General features: G+C 42.8%; 1 protein-coding gene across 3 annotated transcripts in view; it reads left to right on the plus strand.

The window, feature by feature from the left end:
* The first annotated feature begins 1,254 nt into the window (after positions 1 to 1,254).
* The window catches only part of GPCPD1 (glycerophosphocholine phosphodiesterase 1), a 45,828-nt gene continuing 29,272 nt past the window's right edge, over positions 1,255 to 17,810 (plus strand). The window contains exons 1-4 of one of the 3 annotated variants that reach the window (XM_075413379.1): positions 1,255 to 1,321; positions 10,066 to 10,151; positions 13,566 to 13,650; positions 14,524 to 14,608. In XM_075413379.1, coding sequence (XP_075269494.1) covers positions 10,103 to 10,151; positions 13,566 to 13,650; positions 14,524 to 14,608 — 219 coding nt within the window. In that variant the 5' untranslated portion in view covers positions 1,255 to 1,321; positions 10,066 to 10,102. Of the gene's footprint in view, positions 1,322 to 1,858; positions 2,051 to 10,065; positions 10,152 to 13,565; positions 13,651 to 14,523; positions 14,609 to 17,810 lie in introns of those variants that run through there. The other 2 variants (XM_075413380.1, XM_075413378.1) reach the window with 2 other exon arrangements.

Here is a 17,810-nt window from a genome sequence, read left to right on the forward strand (position 1 = left end):
AGCTCCTTACCAAACTATGCAAGCTTATTATCAGAGTGAAAGGACTGATCATCGTATCACAACTCCTTTGCTACAGAACAGAACACAAGCTCCCTCAAAAACGTGAGGAACGTAGTTTCCATTTATTTGCTAATACTTTGTTGGGTGAATTCCAGCAGGATACCCTTTTTGTCACAAAATCACGTCTCAGGAAGGCCGGGGCTGTAAGCAGGGGGTCATAGTACCAATCACAACACTACCTTTTAGCACAGCACAGGTCACCGGGGTCTTCACCCGATGGTCTCAGCTACCCTGAAACAGAGATGAGTACTACTATTCAACTCTGCCTGCAGCTTCAAAATATCCCACATCAGTTTGCCTTGGTGCCATTGCTGTGAAGACATGTTTTTAGCTTTACCATGAATGACAGCCCTTTTTCTCATGCCGCTCTCCACACGGGCAACGCGCAGAGAAAGAGGCAGAGCCTGCACGACAGCAGGGGAGCTCGCGGGGAGCCCCGACCTGGCTGTGTCAGGAGCAGGGGGCACCAGCCCCTACCATCCCACGTTTTGGCGGGTGACAAAGGCCACAGCCTGCCGACAGGGCTGGGACACCCGCACAGGCAGGGCCTCGGAAAAACGCACAGGGAGACAGAGGGCCACCATCAAATCCACAGAGACCAAAGCCTTTCGAGGAAGGTGTACTGCCGGCCCCTTCGTGCCACAACAAAAGCCATCGTGCCCCTGGCGCCATGAGCTCACAGCCGGCCTAAGCCGTTGCGACCCGAACGTACTCCAAGGAAACAGGGCCACCTGTCCCCAGGGCAGCCCTCACACCCCCTCACTGTCGACCTGGCCTGAGGTAAGGTGACCTCAGGGGTAGGAATGTGGTAGCGGGAGCCCACCTGGCCTCAGCAAGGCCCCTACCTCGCCCCCGCCCTTCAGCTCACCCCCGGGCCCCACCGCCTCACCTCCCTCAGGGCAGCGGCCCCCCCCGACAAGCCCCGCCCCGTAGCCCCGCCCCTCCTCAGGCCCGGGGCTTTCGAGGAAAAGGCATGGTCGCCCCCGCCCTTCCTGCTCGCTTCCGATTGGCTGCAGTGAGAAAGGCGGGCCCGAAGCCGCGGGGAGCGACGCGTCGGCAAGGGGAGGTCACGTGGGTCAGCCCCCTCCCCAGTTCGGCCGGGGTCAGCTGGAACTGGTTGGCGCCCCCCCCCCCTCCCCTGCGCCCCCCGCCGTCCGGCGGCCCCGGGCAGCGGCGGTGGGCGGAGGGGCAAGGACTCCGGGCGGCGCCGCCCGCAGCCCCGCACAAAGGGCGTGGAAAGCCGGGTGCAGCGCTCGGCCAGGTCAGTCCGCGCTACCGGCCCGGGGGGACGGCGGGGCCAGTTGGTGTATGCCCCTGACAAGACCCAGGGCCTGAGGGGCGGTCGGTCCGCGGCCCGGTGGCGGGAGGGCGCTGGGGGAGCGGTGCCGCGCTCGCCGCGGGAGGTCTCGGGGCAGTGGAGCTCGGCAGGTTGCGATGCGGGGAACTGCTGGCGCCTGGCCCTGAGGGGAGCCGGCGGGGTGGAGCTCTCCCCCACCGCGGGCAGGCGGCCGCAAGCCGGCCCCCCCCCCTCCGTTCTGAGCGCCCCGCTGGCCCGCGCAGCCGCCCCCTCCCACCGCGCCGGCTTCCCTCGCGCACCGCGCCCTTCCTTAGCCCCGCCCCCTCGCTGCCAGGCCCCGCCCTTACCCCGCCCCAGGGCTTTCGAGGAAAAGGCACGGTCTCCCCTCGCCCTTCCTGCTCGCTTGTTACTGGCTGCGGCGGGGAAGGCGGGGCCGAAACCGCTGGGAGTGACGCTTCGGCCAAGGGGAGGTCACGTGGGGCCGCCTCCTCTGCGCCGCCCCTCCCCGGTTCGGCCGGGGGCAGCTGGAACCGGTTGGCGGCCGCGCCGCCCCCTCCCCTTCCCCCGCGCCGTCGGGCGGCCCCTGGGCAGCGGGCGCGGGCCCCGGCGGCCGCAGGAGGGGCAGGGAGACCGGGCGGCGCCGCCCCGCATATAAAGGGCTCGGGAGCCGGGAGCGGCGCTCGGCTGGGTCAGGTCAGTCCGCGGCGGGGGGCCAGGGGGTGCGGGCCCCCGGGGGCACCTAGGGCTAAGGGGATCCGGGGGAAGGGTGCGCGGCGCGGGGAGCGGGATGGCGCCTGCGGCTTTCCCGGAGAGGGCTGGCCGGGAGGCGGGAGGAGAGAGGCTGCGTGCCGCCGGCGGTGACCGAGGTGCCGCACGGCCCGGCGCGGGAGCATCGCGCCAGGAGGGCAGCAAGGCGCGTCGGGTTCCCGGCGCCGCGGCGGCCGGGCCCGGGCCGTCACCCGGCGGCAGTGGGCCGGGGGGACGCCGCTCTGGCGGGTCTGTTTATTTACGTCCTCGCCGGGGGCGGTCCGGGGGCTGCCGGGGCGTTATGGAAGCGGCGGGGGGGGCTGTGGCGGGGCGGGCCCGGGGCGCCGCCTCCCCGCGGGGGGAGCGCGCAGGGGGTCCCGGTGAGGGCGGCGCGGCGGCGGCGGCGAGTGTGCGCGTGTGCATGCTCTCGGCCCCTGCTTTGGGCCGAGGGAACACGCTGGCGGCGCCGGCGGCGGGCCTGCTGCTGTTCCTGAGCTCACAAGGGCTGGTAACACAGCTCTGGATTGGCTCTGTTACCCGCTTCCGAACCAGGCTGCTGCGGGAGCCACAGGTTCATTGTCCTGGTTTTTTTCTCTCTCTGTCCATCAGTAGCTTGTGTTGCAGGGCATTCGTGTTTTCACTCATCACAGCGTGTGCTGTTAAATGGAGATTAGCCTTCAAAATGTGGTCTCGAATAGAAGCTACTAGCCTAAACTGCCACATAACTAATCTTAGTAAAGCAGGTTGCTCCTAAACGAAATGGATACAGGCTCGGAAGAACCTTTTGAAAAGCTGTTTGTTGTTGTATCGAGTACTAAGAGCTGTGGGGACCGTTATACGTGTTACTTGTCCATGTAAATTCTAAGTCAGCAGTGTTAGTATGATCGCAAAGAGCTAAAGTATGACTCGGTTAAGATCTTGTCAGCCACATGTTAACAATGAACAACGCTTCAGCAAAGAGAAATCAAGCCGCGGCAGTTCCGGTTTACTTGCAGATATGCCTCAGGCATTTCCCATCTTTTTTTCAAGAACTTTGTGTATAAAGCTGCTGTGACGTAGCTAAGACAGAGGAGTCTGCTACACGGACGGGTATTTAAGAAATGCTGAAAACCAGCAAATTCCTGTTATTTAAAACAAAGCAGGTGAACACAGTATGTCAGACAGGGATCTTCTGTTTGATTACCAGGCCTGCCTTGGCCTTGCAAACATGTAGTTAAACGGATACTGAGAAAAGCATCTTAAATAAATATATTTTTCCTTATTGCTATATACTAATGTGATGCTGTTTAAGAAATAGTTCTTGGGCTTCGTTTCTTTCTAAATGTCAGCATAGACCTATTGGTAATATTCCTGCCTTTGAATCAGAACAGGATGTCCAAATCTTGTATGCAAGTTTGTTTTCTGTCCAGTGTTAATACTGCAATGCAGTATGAGAGAGCTGCTGACTTTGAGGCCGTCCTTTCTCATGCAGTCAGGGTGTAGGGAGGGAAAAGGGAGGAAGAACCTTCTGGTTGTTTGGGGGAAAATGAAGGAGTTGATGTGGTAATGCAGTTTCTAAAAATTCTCCTCCAGTGTTTAAGAGTGAATGTTCTGACAAACGCATCTTCTGACCTTGTTCTAAATTCAAGGCATTGCCAACTGTTGTTACTTAATTTCATCACATACCTAATTTATTACTTTAGATGTACTGTATAATATTCTGATACCTTGTTATGACCAACCACAAGCGACAAAATCTGTTCTTCATACTACAAGTTTAATGGGATTTGAATAGATACCATGTAAATATTAAAGGTATAGTCTGAAGTCGCACGAGTTGATATTTTTATGCTCGAGAGTCTAACACTGTGAGTAAAAATGACAAAACTGTGTCTTGAAGTAGCAGTTTTGTGTGGTTAGGCTCGTATCTCTTCTTCGTTCAGCATAGTACCAGATCTGACGCATGGTGGATTTTCTATGGCTGTGCATAGTACAGCTTTGAAGAAGGTAAAATGTGAATACACCACCTTCTCCCGCAATGCATGGTAGTGTTCAAACGCAAGCTTCCTGAGGGAGGTTGCAGGGGGCTGCGGTGCCCTGTATCAGCTCCGCTCCTGCCAGTGTCCACTCTCAGCTGTGGAGCGACTTGGCTGGGACTGTGGCACCTTTCCCCTGCTTTGGGCTGGAGTTGGGCATCTCCTTGGTGTTGATAAGTCTCATGAGTCTGTACTTTTAAGGTGGAGAATGTCTGCTTAAAATCAGAAAAATAAAGGCAAAAATACTGCAGCCTTATAGTCCTTGCCCTTTTGATCTTTGTATGTAAAAAAAAAAAAAAGTGATATTTTGAAATAATTGAGCATATGTTTACTTTTTGCAGTACCAGTAGTCTGCACTGTGGTCTGATGAAATGTGTGCTAACGGTATGAAAGAGCCTGTTTGTGCACAGATAGTCTTTACTTTTCTACATATAACTAAGCAAATTCAGTAATACGGTGGTTTAAAATATTCTTACATTAAGAACTGGATGTTTGGAAGTGTTCAAATGCATTATGGAAATATCATGGCACCTAGGTACCCAGCTGTCTCACTTTAACTGTCTGTCTAATTAACTTTGAAAAATCCTGTTAAATATCTATAAAAAATTTATATCTCTGGATATCTTAAAAAATATCACCAGTTAGAGATACTTTTGTAAGCTGTATTTTACCTTCATTGAAAAAATATCTGTCGTGTATTGTCCAGTTATCATTGAACATAATGTTACCCTAGCGAGTTTTGGCTTGGTAGCTTTATTTCAGAAACTTCTACTAGTAGTATATTAGATAGGGTTTTAGGGCTTTTTGAGGGGTGAGAGGGGAAGAAAGGTAACACATATTTCAGTGTAAGTCTGCTGCTTTTTGGCTTTCTCATGTCGCCAAATACTGATTATCCTCAGTGGGCTAAGTCCATGAAAAGGGTCAAGGTCCCATGATGTGGGTCATCTAACTTCTAGGAGCTTAAATAAAGTTGTTTCAGTTCACACTCCATGAGGTGCATCCTAGAGAGGCTAGAACTTGCAAAACTTTGGATTCCCCTCCTGTACTGGAAGAGCAGCATTTTGCTTCTCCTTTAATCTTGAAGTTATTTATGTTATGAGTTGTGATTATTTTTCAATAGAAATCTTCCCTTTGTCCCGTTCCCCCCCCTCCATGTAGAAAGCTAGTATAGAATTTCCTGAGGCTTGGTCTGTTTGTTTCCCCTCTCTTCCCCCATTAGATGTCAATGCGTATTTTTTTCCTTCTACTGCTAAGTATAATCAACCATTCTGCAGTCCTTGCAGCCATCTCACAGTTGATGAAGTCAGCTTTTCATTTATATCTGTCTTAATATAGCGATCACATTGTATTTTAAGCCCATCTCAACCGTTGCCTGCCCTTAGACTGTTAGAAGTCAGAAACTTGCAGACCTATTTGAGTTGCTGTTAAAAATCTCAGTTGTATTGAGAGAGCATGTCATTTGGCTTTGTGAATGCTATGAATTTTTATGAGTCTAAAATTTGTTCAGTATTTGCAAGGTAGGATATTATATTCCGCGATTGTCCCAGATTACTTGATGTGTGTTTATCTAAGCCTGAAATACCAAGTATAAGATACGGGACAGCAAACAGCTGATACCTCTTAAAATACATTGCAAAGGTTAAGGAAATGAAGGGGAGGGAGGGAGGAAGAAATCTACTAATGCTGAAGGGACATGAGGAGGTTTTATATACCACCAGACCTGTAAGCCAGAAGATTGAAATGAACTTCAATCTTGGAATTACTAAATTAAGTCAATGTTCTGGTATATTTTGACTACAGCTAAAAATTATCTTGATCTTCCCCATTCATGATGACCTTTGCTACCTCCTTTTAGAGGAAAGCTATGATATTTAGTGATGCTTTAATAATTGACTGTGTTATGCCAGAAGGAGAGTCTGAAATGTCGTCTTTTCTCTTCTTTCAAGTGCCTTTAGGGGTCTATGGCAGTTTGCCTGTGTCTTCTAGAAGTGCCCTTTTTGACTCAGGAGGGGAGAGCTTGGGTTGCCTATTATTTAGGGAAGCACAGTACCTCCTGTTGCTCTTGTACTCCTTCAGGTGCCCATGAGGAGGAGAAAACTGGGAAAGGAAAGCTTTTACAGGCAATATTAGAATAGACAGTACAGTGTTTCTCTTCTGTTTAGCCTGCAGGATACTATGCTTAAAATCTTTCTTGCTTTTCTTGTGGGTGTATGAAGGCAATTGAGTGGATTTCTGAAATTGCCAGATTCCTAGTTGGTTTTCTTCCCATCTAAAACCATGAGGAGAACTTTGTCTTGTGGCAGGGGGACCAGATTGCCCATGACGCTACCTGCTAGGCTGCTGATCTTGCCCTGCTCTGTAGGCCTTGCAGACAGCCTATTTTATACAGTGCGGTTGGTTGATGGGCAAGGTTACCCGAGTCAAGCTTTTGAAGGCAGGTCATTGCAGCCCCAGGACTCGGAGTGCTGCTACTCTGCAGTCACCATCTCCTTGGGAAGCCTCCAGAGATTGTGAGAGGTAAGAGCTTGCTTTGCAAAAGGATGAGAGCATGAGAGACTTGAACTGTGACATGATGGAGGAAAGACCATAGTTCTGTTGTAAGAGCAAGAATCTCTAGGTAGAAAACACTTTTTTTAGTGAATTGCTGATACTGTTATGTGAATGTCCGCCTGGGTGACGCCTCTGTTTCCGTGAGGAGATGATAGTGTTCATTGCTTGCTTACATGTACTTGCAGTCCATAAAAGCTGGCCAATGGGAGGAAGGGGCACATAGGATGAGGGGCAATAGTTTGCACCCCAGGCTCCTATCTGGTGGCGTGTAGTTGCAACAGATGTGAATTCAGCTTTAATACTTTTGAACCCAAATGCTGTTTAAAAATGGTGGTTGCACAAGGACTTTTAGTTCATAAATCTGCTCGGTTGACTTTGTTAATATTTGCTGATTAGGAAGTGTTTAACATTTTTAATGTAACTGTTCTAACTTGTTTCAGTTCCCCTGAGCAGACAGTTATGATCTCTCTGAGCTGATGATTCTTTACATTCTCCCAAACAATCCGTCTTTACAGGTGTGGCAAGCAGAGAGGATTTTGTTATTCTTTGTCAGCTTCTTTGGTGAGGCAGTACTGACAGTCTGAAGGAAGTAACCTAGGGTTTAAAAGATCGCCTGACACCTACTGGTCAGAGGACTTGATTGCCTAGGGTTTCTTGCCATTTCTCGCTGGGAATTAAACTATTCCCTCTTCTCGAGAGCCATCGGTAACTAGATAGTTAAACTAACACTTTTTCTCCCTAAATAAAGCCTTTTTGTATCATGTCTTGGAAGTACAGAATGCTTTATAATTGCATGATAATATACAACATAGGCTTGATTCATTATCAAAAAGCAATCTATTTATTCCTTGCTGTGAGTTTATGTACAGTGCTCTGCTAGAAAAGATGTTTCCTCAGTATGAGAAGTAGTACTTTAACCCTAAATGTGAATGTAAGTACAATACCTGTAGCTGCAGTTTTGCTAGAAAAATCAGGCCTGTGTTTGGTGATGTACGCTGGAGTTTTTCTTTTCCTGATGTACATCTCTTGGGCACGTTGAGTAGGTCTTTAAGATAAAATGCCCTTTGAGCAGAATTTTGACAACTTTACAAAGCCAGTTTATCAAAACATCATTACAATTAACTACTGTTATATAGAAAAGTACTATTCTTTTGCAGGTGGTTTAGAAAAGCCCACAAATGTCTTGCAAGTAGGTATACAGAAATTTTACAAGATTGGCTAAAAGCTTTATAGACTTAATAACAGGGTTTCAGATTTTCTCTAGGAACGAAGGGGTAGTTAATTTGGAGTAAGATAGATATGCTGGTTTTTGTCAAGTTTAATTTTGAGTCATGTTGCATTGGCTTTGGAAACAGCTTTTTTTACAAGGCAAAAGCTTGTTCTTGCTTTGGGGAACTGGGTTCAGACTTCAAGTGTCACTTACCCTGCTTTGTAGTCTTTGACAGGCATTTTTGCCTACTTCATCTCCCCTTTGGCTCCTCTGCCTTTTCAGTTAAAGAGTGTCCAAGCAAGGACAGTCAGTGAACACAGCCAAGGCCCTGAACTATCTGATGTCATCATAAATGCACACTAGTAGTTTATATTCTCTGCTTCAATCTGAGGTTTTTGTGTTGTACTGGAGCAGTTTCACATGTCCAGTTTTAGTTTCAGCACTGAAACATGCTGCGCTTCTGTGTCTATAAATAACTGCTAAAAATAAATGCTAGAACGTGTCGCTTAACATACAGACCACCTGATGACACGCACATGACAAAGTTCCTAAAGGGTGTGCCCTTCATGGAATTCCTGTTTATTAAGTGTGTTTATTTCTAGCTTCAGTGGTTTGGGATTTTGTCATTTACAGAAATCTTACTTGTAAAAGATTACATGAAGAATTTGAATATACGACCAGAAACATTTATATTGCCACTATTTTTTTTTTGCTCTCCTTTTACCACTGAAAAGTCATTTGTCTTGACATGGCGAGAGTAGAATAAGGGAGGAGAAAAAGGAATGGAAAGTAAAGGCAGCAATAGTTAGAAAAGGAAAAGATTAAGAGAGGAGGAGAAGATCCAGAAGAAAAGTTGTAGGTGTTTAAACTTCAGACCATAACTAACTTCCTGATTGATGAGGAGGAATGAAGATTATGAGCTCCACTGCCCCCCCACCCCCCAGTATCTGCCTTTCTTTAGCTTTTCTTGCTTTCAAGGCATCTGTTTAACTGCCTTGTGCCCTTTGAAGGCAAGGGCTTGTAATAGAGCCAATGAAAGGCAAGTTTTTCTCTAGTGCTGTTAGTTTTTCTTGTCATCATTATTAAATCTGTTACTAAAGGATTACTGACCAACACTGTACTGAAATAAAGTGCTTTTGTCCTGTTCAAAAATAGCAGTCAAACCATTCTACTTGCTTGTTTTAAAGAAAAACAAACAAAAACCCCAAGCCCACAGTGATATAAAGAAATGGATTAGTCAAGAGCATTGCAAAGTTAATTCTGCATATAATTAGTATGATTATTTTGCAGCCCATGTCCAAAGGAATATACTTGGGTGATGGCAGTCTAGCACCATCAGGACTTGGACTTTGCTATGATTCCTACTTTCATAAATAATATGAAAGGATATTTTACATCAATAGCGTTTCTGCTGTAATGGGGAGAGCGGGATTCTACTAGCTTTCTTCCATCAAATTATTGTGTGTTGGAGGAGGGTAGAAGATTGAAGCAGGGTCAATCCTCCAACAACTGTCCTGGCTACAGAGACTAACAGAGACTATAGACAGTCCCTTCCTGCTGCGGTGTTTTGAAGTCTGCTTGGTGCTTCAAGTTGCTGGTGCTCCATGTGAAAAGCTAAAAGTGCTGTAGGGGCGCAGACTCCAGCGTGGTGAACAACTTGCTGCCTGACTGCAGAGAGCTATTATCAGTCATGGGTTCTTACCCTTTTTCTTTCGAGGTGGTAGTGCTTGTCTGTGGAACCTTTACTGTGTTTTGAAGAGGATGCTGAAGAATAGCATAGAGAGACAGTCAGAAGTTAATACTTGCCAAGGGTTGTAATCTTAAATGTCTTATAATAAAACTTTCAGTGGCCTTTTTTGGGCCTATTTTGACTAAAAAGCAGGTTTTTTGAAAAATCTCAGCTTAAGACTGATGAATGCTGCGTGATACTGGTACTTGCATATGGCATTTGATTTAGTAGTCTTTTTCTTGTGACAGTGTTGCAACAGTGTCTTCTGCAGCTGGGTGCTATTTCCTGGGGCTACTGGTGGTTTTTAAAAAGCGTTCTATTTTTACTGCTCACTCAAACAGTAACGTCACTAGTGGCTTGCTTCCCTGTAAGTGGTGGGATTTGTGTTTCCTCATAGGACAGCAACATATGTAGCGTACTGATCCTGAAATGTAGTATCTTTTTCCTCTCACTATAGGAGATTTCAACTATCCTAAGACAAATTTGCTGCAAGTATGACCTCTTCTCAAGTCACCTTTGAAGTAAGAGGACCATCAGTACCAGGTACCCAAATCATGCTTTCTCCTTTTGTATGGTTTAACTAAAAGAAAACTGAATAGAAGAATGTTCAAAGACTGTCTTTTCTGTTTTCTTCAGAGGTAAAAGAACATGTCAGTTCAAATATCAAAATACACTAATTAGAAATTTCACACAGAAATTTGAAAATGAGATTTGGGAATTAATTTTTACCTTCAAATGACGATTTCATACTGTGCTAGAGACTTTGATGCTAACTGAAGTGGTTACGATTGTTTTAAAACCAGTGTTCTGTCTATATTAACTTTTTATTCCATAGGAATGAGTATTTACGTTCTGGGCCATGATACGGCATGCAGGCATGCATTGACGTGTTTGTTCTGTTTTTTATTCTGTCTGCATCCCTGTTGAAAGTTCTCCATAACAAGATGTGATCTCTACCAGGAGTTAAGGACAGAAAGAATATGCAGCTTAATTCAATATTCTATCTGTGCAAAAATGTGTAAAATAATTTCTGTAATCTAAATGAGGAACGCAAGATGCCAGATCATGTAGAACACCAAGATTTAGTGTTGATAAGTTGTGCTTATTACTTTGACCTTCGTCTTCAGGAGCTTTGAAGGAGGGTCACAAAAAAATATTGGTGGTTGCCTAACAGAAGCAGATGAATGTGGGAACATGTACAGATTGGCAAAATTCCTGTTACAGGCAAATACCAGATGGCATAAGTGCTGTTGTAGTTGGGGAAGAAGAATGATAAAAACATTTTAAAAAGTTTTGACATCTCTCCCATGTTAGACCTCTCCCGTGTTTCTCCCATTTGACTGGGAATTTGGGAACTGAACGTTGGCACGTAATGTGGACACGAAGCCTTTAGTAAGGAGTAGTGTTTTTATAGCATTCTGGAGAAAACTTTAAAATTAAATTGAAAAATAAATTGACCATAGATCAAATGAGGCTATAAAGCACTGGTGTAGCTATACAGTGGAGTATTGCAAGCCATGCTTTTTTTGCCCTGTTCAGTGTTGCTTCTACCGTTGTGATGGCACTGTCACTAGCCAAGTTGAATTCACATGTGTAACTTTTTCTTTCACTGATAATATCTGCAGCAAAAATTAGGATTGGGGAGAACTAGATCCTGCCTCAGTGGCTGGTTACAAAGAACTACCTGGAAATACTTATCACATATATAGCATGAAGAGGTGACACAGAAGGTTGCTTCTGCTTATGGCAATATTCATACTGTTGGTTTTGACCGGGGAGAAGAGCTGTGAGATGCAGGGGTGGCAAGATGCAGTCTTGTGATAGAGGAGAGGTAGGTTTTCAGAGCTACCAGCAGTTCTACAAACAGCAAAATTTCCAGTTTATTTAGAAACTTCATGTACTGATTTTGTCAGATCACCATGTGAGTAGTTAGTTGGTGAGACAAGAATCCTTGCCTTGAGTGCTAATGTGCTCCATGTGTCCTCATCACTATCCCTTCCTGTTGATGTCAAAGCCAGTGGTTCCAGGCTAACTGGCAGTTCAAAAAGGTATCGCCAACGTAGGAGTGATGCTTTGACTCACTCCGTCTAGGCAAACCACTTCTGAAGTCAACGTTGGTGATGAAGCCCAGCATGTTGATGTAGGCTTTTACATATTTGTGGCATGATGAGGTAAAAATGAAGCACTTCCTAGTGAAGGAAGAGAGTCACTGGTTACTGGCTGTGACTCCTTTAGTTCTTCATCGGGACACACTCCCATACCAAGAGACTGCTAGGTGGCCAAGTATTAGTTAATATGAAATAAAAAATGAAACTTCTACCTCCCGACTGTACACAAAAGTTCTGCTCTGACAGAGCTGGCCCAGGCGGAGAGATTGCAACATCAGCAATAGTTTGGAACAAAAGATTTTATAAAAAAAGGGTTTGTAGTTCAAGATGTTATCGAAAATTGCTTCAGTAAGCTGTTTTTAGGAACAAATTACCTTACTTAATTCCTGCCTTTTGCAAATTTTTGCAACCCCTGGGTCAGTAGGGTTTTTTTTTTCATAATCAGACCTGGTTGTTTAGATTAACCTGTATAGCTGGAAAACATGGACACGATTTTAGAGGCATTAATACATCCTCAAAACTGTTCTTTCAGATTTGAAGTTCCAGCTATGGTATTTGGCTTAGTAAAAGGTAGTGTATCTTTGTTGTATATATCTTGCCTCTTTTGTCTCTTCAGATTATTGTGGCTCCGACACTATTGCTACTGCTTTCCCAGTTTGAGAACCTGAAATCACAGTTGCAGATACTTGTATCTTGCTTTTGTTAAGACTGATGCTTGTTTTATTGCAGAGTTTTCAGCTACCAGTTTGATCCTTGATTTTTTTCTACTGACGCAGGATGGTTCTGGATACCCTCTCCCTTTTTTTCTCAAATGGTGTATACACACACAAGTAAATTTCAGTATGTTGTTCTTATTACATTTTATTTGGAAGTTGTTCCAATACTCTGGTAGTTATTCCATTTTGCATAGACTAAAAGGTTAAGCAGATTGTGCATAAATACACTTCAAAACTTCACATACTCTGCTTCTACAAAAGATTTTTTTTTCTTGTCGCTAAAAATATTCTCGAGAGTCTGTAAAAGCAAAATACTGATTTGTCCTGTTCATTTGTATTTATAGTTGTTGTTCTTAGTCGTGTGTGTGAATATAGATTTTATATTAAAACCAAGGAACAGTTGCAATGTTAACTTTAACTCCTGGATATCCTGGAATCAAACGTTCTTGTCATCAAACGTCATTGTAATCTTTTGTATTCTTTCCATACGTATGTATGCATTAGGGTAGACAGTGTGTCACAATTTAATGTTTGGGGTTTTTTTGTGTGTGTTATGTTTTTATATCCAATAAAAACCAGAAAGCATAGTAGTAAAACTAATTTTATTTCTCACAGGAATAAAATTAAATCGGTGTGTTGTCTTGATAATGATGCTAACAACCTTTTATTTGTGTGTGCTTCCTAGAGTATTGGTATGAATTTTGGAGAATCGTGTTTTTAGACATGAATATTACCTTAGTACTGTGTGTATATATTAAAAAAACACCAACCCTGTGCAGTATGTAGGAAAAAACTGGTTCGTCTTGACAATAAGCATTTTACAGTGAAAATCTGCCTGCTGCATTTGCAGAGATTTTTGAACAGTATTACTGCAGGAGGGTTTGGAAGCCAAACCCTTTTAAGGGCTGGGGCTGTCAGTAGTCCCTCCCTCAGTGAGGTCTTCCTTTACAATGGAGAAGGAAACACAGGTGTAATTTTGGGTAGGGGAGGAATTCCCTTCTGAACTGAAAGTGGGAGTTTGGATGGGTATTTAAAGTATTTGAAGGTTTGACCGTTTAGAATGTACTTATTAATTCCATATAGGTTGGAGTAATGGTGATTGTGGGGTTTTTCTGTTTGTTTGGGATTTTTAGGAGAGGTGTTTGCAGTATGTGGGAGCTGCAGTGCTTTGGGAAATTGGAATCCACAAGTTGCAGTGGTCCTCCAAACTGACGATCGGTAAGTTTGAATTTTTGTTGTTTTTCTTTGTTCCCTTTGAAGTAGCTGGCTTTCTGGAGCTACAAATTTATTCTGGCTCTGAGTTTGTAAACTATTGAGCTACACCTGTTGTTAATAACACTCTTCAGAGTGTCTTGTCTTGCCATTGGAACATTTTGAATGCTTAGGAATGTGTCTAAGAAAATGTTTAACTTGGGTATGCTGTTCTAGTTACAGGTGATGGTTCTACTGTTGTGGCTGGCATATTTCAGTAGTTGTAGACATTTTGAGTAAGAAACTGCTATGGATAATTCTCAGTCCCATAACTATACAGAAAGTTACAGGAAATGTTTATAGTGTGTACTTTCTTTTTTCACCTATCTAAGTTATAATGGTGGATATAAAGAGATGAGGAAAAGATTATTTAAAATCAGTGTTGCATTAAAACTCTTAAGTGGTTTATGTGCATATAAACATGCGTGTACATGAAGAAAGTTTAGATGCAGTGGAGGAATTCAGTGTTTTCTTAAAATGATGCCCTGCCCATTGCTGTTTTTATGGTGAAGGAAAACAGGGCTTGCAGGATGTATTTATAATTCTGACCGTGACTTGCTGTGTGATCTTGGATGAGTCCCTGAATTATTTCATCATGTTTTCCCCATCTGTTAAATGACAATGAAAATTCTTGCTGTGTTAGAGCACTTCAGATCTGTGATTAGAATGTGTAATTTCAGTTCTAAGTATATATTGTGCTTTGTGTGTGTTTGGCTAAGTTACCTTGTAAAAACCTTTCTTGCAGCAGTACACTGCTGAATATCGCTTAGGACAGACGTAATGTTGGAGGTGGCTGTTAGCCTGTATTTGGAAACTGTTTTGGGTTTGTTTTTTCCACAGTCAATTATGGAAAGCTACTGTAGAGCTTCCTAGAGGAGTTCCTGTTCGATATCGGTATTTTAAAGGGTACTTCCTAGAACCTAAGGTATGTACAACCTTTTCTATTTTAAGATGGCTCATCCTTAGTAAAAAAAAAAAAAACAACTCCCTATGTGAAGTAAAAAAGGATTTTCTGAGTTGAACTTGGGTTTTAGAAATATATCTTAAATTGCAATATATGAAACATTGAAACGTTTGTGGAAATACAAGCAGTTCACTTCTGGAAATACATGACCATGTGCTGTTAACTTCCATTATTTTTGTTAAATTGTCTCCCCTCTTTTACCATTGTTAGTGTTTTAAAAATTCCAGTAATAGTAAAATGCCTGACGTTATAATAAAGCTTAAATGGTGTGGTGAAGTTCTCATTAGTTTTAGTGGAGCTTTAACAACTTCTACACTTATAATTGAATATGGACTTCACCAGGGCAAGGATCTCTAGCAGGGAAGCAGGCGATAGCAGGAGACAAATGGTTAGTGTGAGCAGGTGTATTTAAATTTGCCTAATCTAGTACAGTTTTTAAAATGACTGCAGATCTTCTGGACAAGTGTGAGAAGTATTAACTAGCTTTTGTGCTACATACTTAACACATGTTAATCTCTTGGAGTGATAAAGTGTAAAACAAGGAATTGGGGCATCCCAGTGTTTTCTCTAGGTTTGTATATAGGTATTTGCATGACTGGGGGGAGGGGGGAACCCCAAGACACACACAGATGTGTTTTTACAGGTATTGATGGTCCAAGTTGCATGTGAGTGGTATGTATGTGGCAGTATACAGGTCTGCAGATACTGTACTAGGGTAAGGAGGAAGTTCTTCAGACTAGGGGTGAAACTGCACCAGAAAAAGCTGGACTAATTTGGGAAAACAAGTAGCTACACTTAACTGTTTTTCTTAATAACAAGTAATAACCGTAAGAAATAACACATTTAAAGCTGTCTTTACTATCTTTCTTACTCTATTAATATCCTGTAGCTCTTCACCCTGGGCTTTAATTCTTCATTGAAATTGGGATTATGAAGGCTGGAGCTAAATGTGCAAAGGAGTTACAGAATCACCTGGTCTATGTCTCTTAAATATTTTAAATTACTGTCAAGAGTGTGTAAGTTTTTGTCAGCTGGAGTAGCCTTTCTTTCACTAAAAAATTATTTGACAGAGGTATCTCAATGAAGGGTACTAATTTTAAATGAGACACAAGAGACTGCCTTCTGTTTTTTCATTACAGCATGTTAAATAGTCTAATCTGAAACAGATGTTTAAATTGTTACTCTGAGGAAAAAGAAGGGAGGGTCAATAATAGGTTTCTTCTTCTGAGGCCAAAAGTAGATCAGTTCTCACAGCCTAGCAGCTCTGATGGGACTCTTGTATCTTTTGAAAATGCCCACAAGTTTAAAGTGTAAGCAATAGCACACTAGAAAAAGCACACTTAGTGAGAACAGATGGGCAGAAAATGTGCTCATAGGCAACACAATTTCTGTTTTAACATTTGAAAAAGTTTACGATGTGTATTGGTGAGTGTGTTTCTTTAAGTAGGTGCTCTGTATCGTGCACGCTTTATGTACCGTGTGATGCAGAGTCTGCCAAGGTAAGTATAAATTTTATGGAATACCAGCATAAAGAGCTACTGTATATAAAAAGGAGGAAAAAAACCCCCACCATACAAAACAAAGTATGTGAATTGCCAGGGTACATTGTTATCCGCTTAGCGGTCTCTAGCCTGTACCTGTTAAGTGCACAGGATATTATTTCTTACTGCAGAAAGTAATTTGGAGAAAAAAAATTTGAGCTACAATGTTTTCTTTCTCTTGTAATTTTTTTGAAGAACAATGGAAAAACAGAATCCCTTCATTCTAACAGGAATATAGTGTGCAATATAGTGCAAATGAGACAGTATATGGAGGACTTTAGCATTAACAACTCTGAAAAGGAAAAGATATTTCTGAGTTAAATTATTCTGAATATTTATATTTTGGTAATTCTTTTCATTAGAGATTGCATGTGATTAGTCTCCTAAATTTGATAGACTTGCAATATATGATCCCTCAGACACTGTTAACTTTTTGTATCCGTGCAATTTTGTGTGTCGTGGTTTGTAGTAGGATAACTTAAATACACGTGTAGTCTTAAAATGTTAAAGTCTGAATATATGAATTTGACACCATGTAATTGAGTAAACCATGCTGAATACAGATCCAGCTGAAGTTACTGTTCCCTTCCTTTTTATGTTGACTGCATCTTTGAAGATGCTGGAGTTTGACAGGGTGGCAAAGCTGAGGGTGATACATGTTTAGACAGAGAAATAATGGTTCTCATATTATCCAAATATTGCTACAGACTAGATGTGAAAATAGGTATAACAATTCACATTTTGGGGAGGGAAAAAACCAAATAGGAAATAATTTTTCTCACTTCCCTTTAAAAAAAAAATCATTATTTGATCTCTTAAATTATTTTTCTTTAAGGATAGTACGATGTCATGGGAAGTTTGGTTTGTTTGCACTGAAACATTTTGGTGTTAAAATGATTCTGGTTATGTAAATAGAGCATATTTTTTTATACTTAAATTTATAGAATATTTGTAGAAATATAAATACATATATATATACAAAGAACATTTTACTACAGAGTTGGTGCAAATCTTGGCTCCTTCATATCAAGAGTTTTTACTATGTTGTAAACATTTTAATGGTAATATAAGTGTCATCTTAAACATTTTAAAAGAAAACTAAATACGTACATTTGATGAAATAAGACAGTAATTTAAATTATTTTGCTCCAGGTTTGTTCTTGTCTTAAATGTAACCTGGTACCAAATACCTTACTGTGAGAATCTTCCCTTCTTTTTTTTCTACACTTACCTTCTGTTTGTTGGTGGGCAACCACACACCAAACACTCCTTGTCTGGAATTTGTCTTGTGCATATCGTATGTTTTGGAAGAATGCTTTGATATATATTTTTTGCATGATGCATATTTGAAAACCTTAGTAAGGTAAATACATACCTTATTTCGTTAAGCTGTGCTCTGTATTTGTTTCTCCAACAGTAAATAAGCATGCATGTTTAGGGTGATTTCTTCCAAGGAAAGTGTGAAATAACTAAGCTATCTGTGCATTTAGCAGAACTTTTAAAACTGGATTGGTGAACGTTTTTCACACCTGTGAGAATATTGCTTATTTATAGAGGTTTCAAGTGAGACTTTATTTTTCTAAAACATAAATCCATTTAGTGCCTGGAATGTAGTAATAAAT

Source organism: Opisthocomus hoazin, chromosome 2 (genome assembly GCF_030867145.1).
Source record: "Opisthocomus hoazin isolate bOpiHoa1 chromosome 2, bOpiHoa1.hap1, whole genome shotgun sequence".
NCBI lineage: Eukaryota > Metazoa > Chordata > Aves > Opisthocomiformes > Opisthocomidae > Opisthocomus > Opisthocomus hoazin.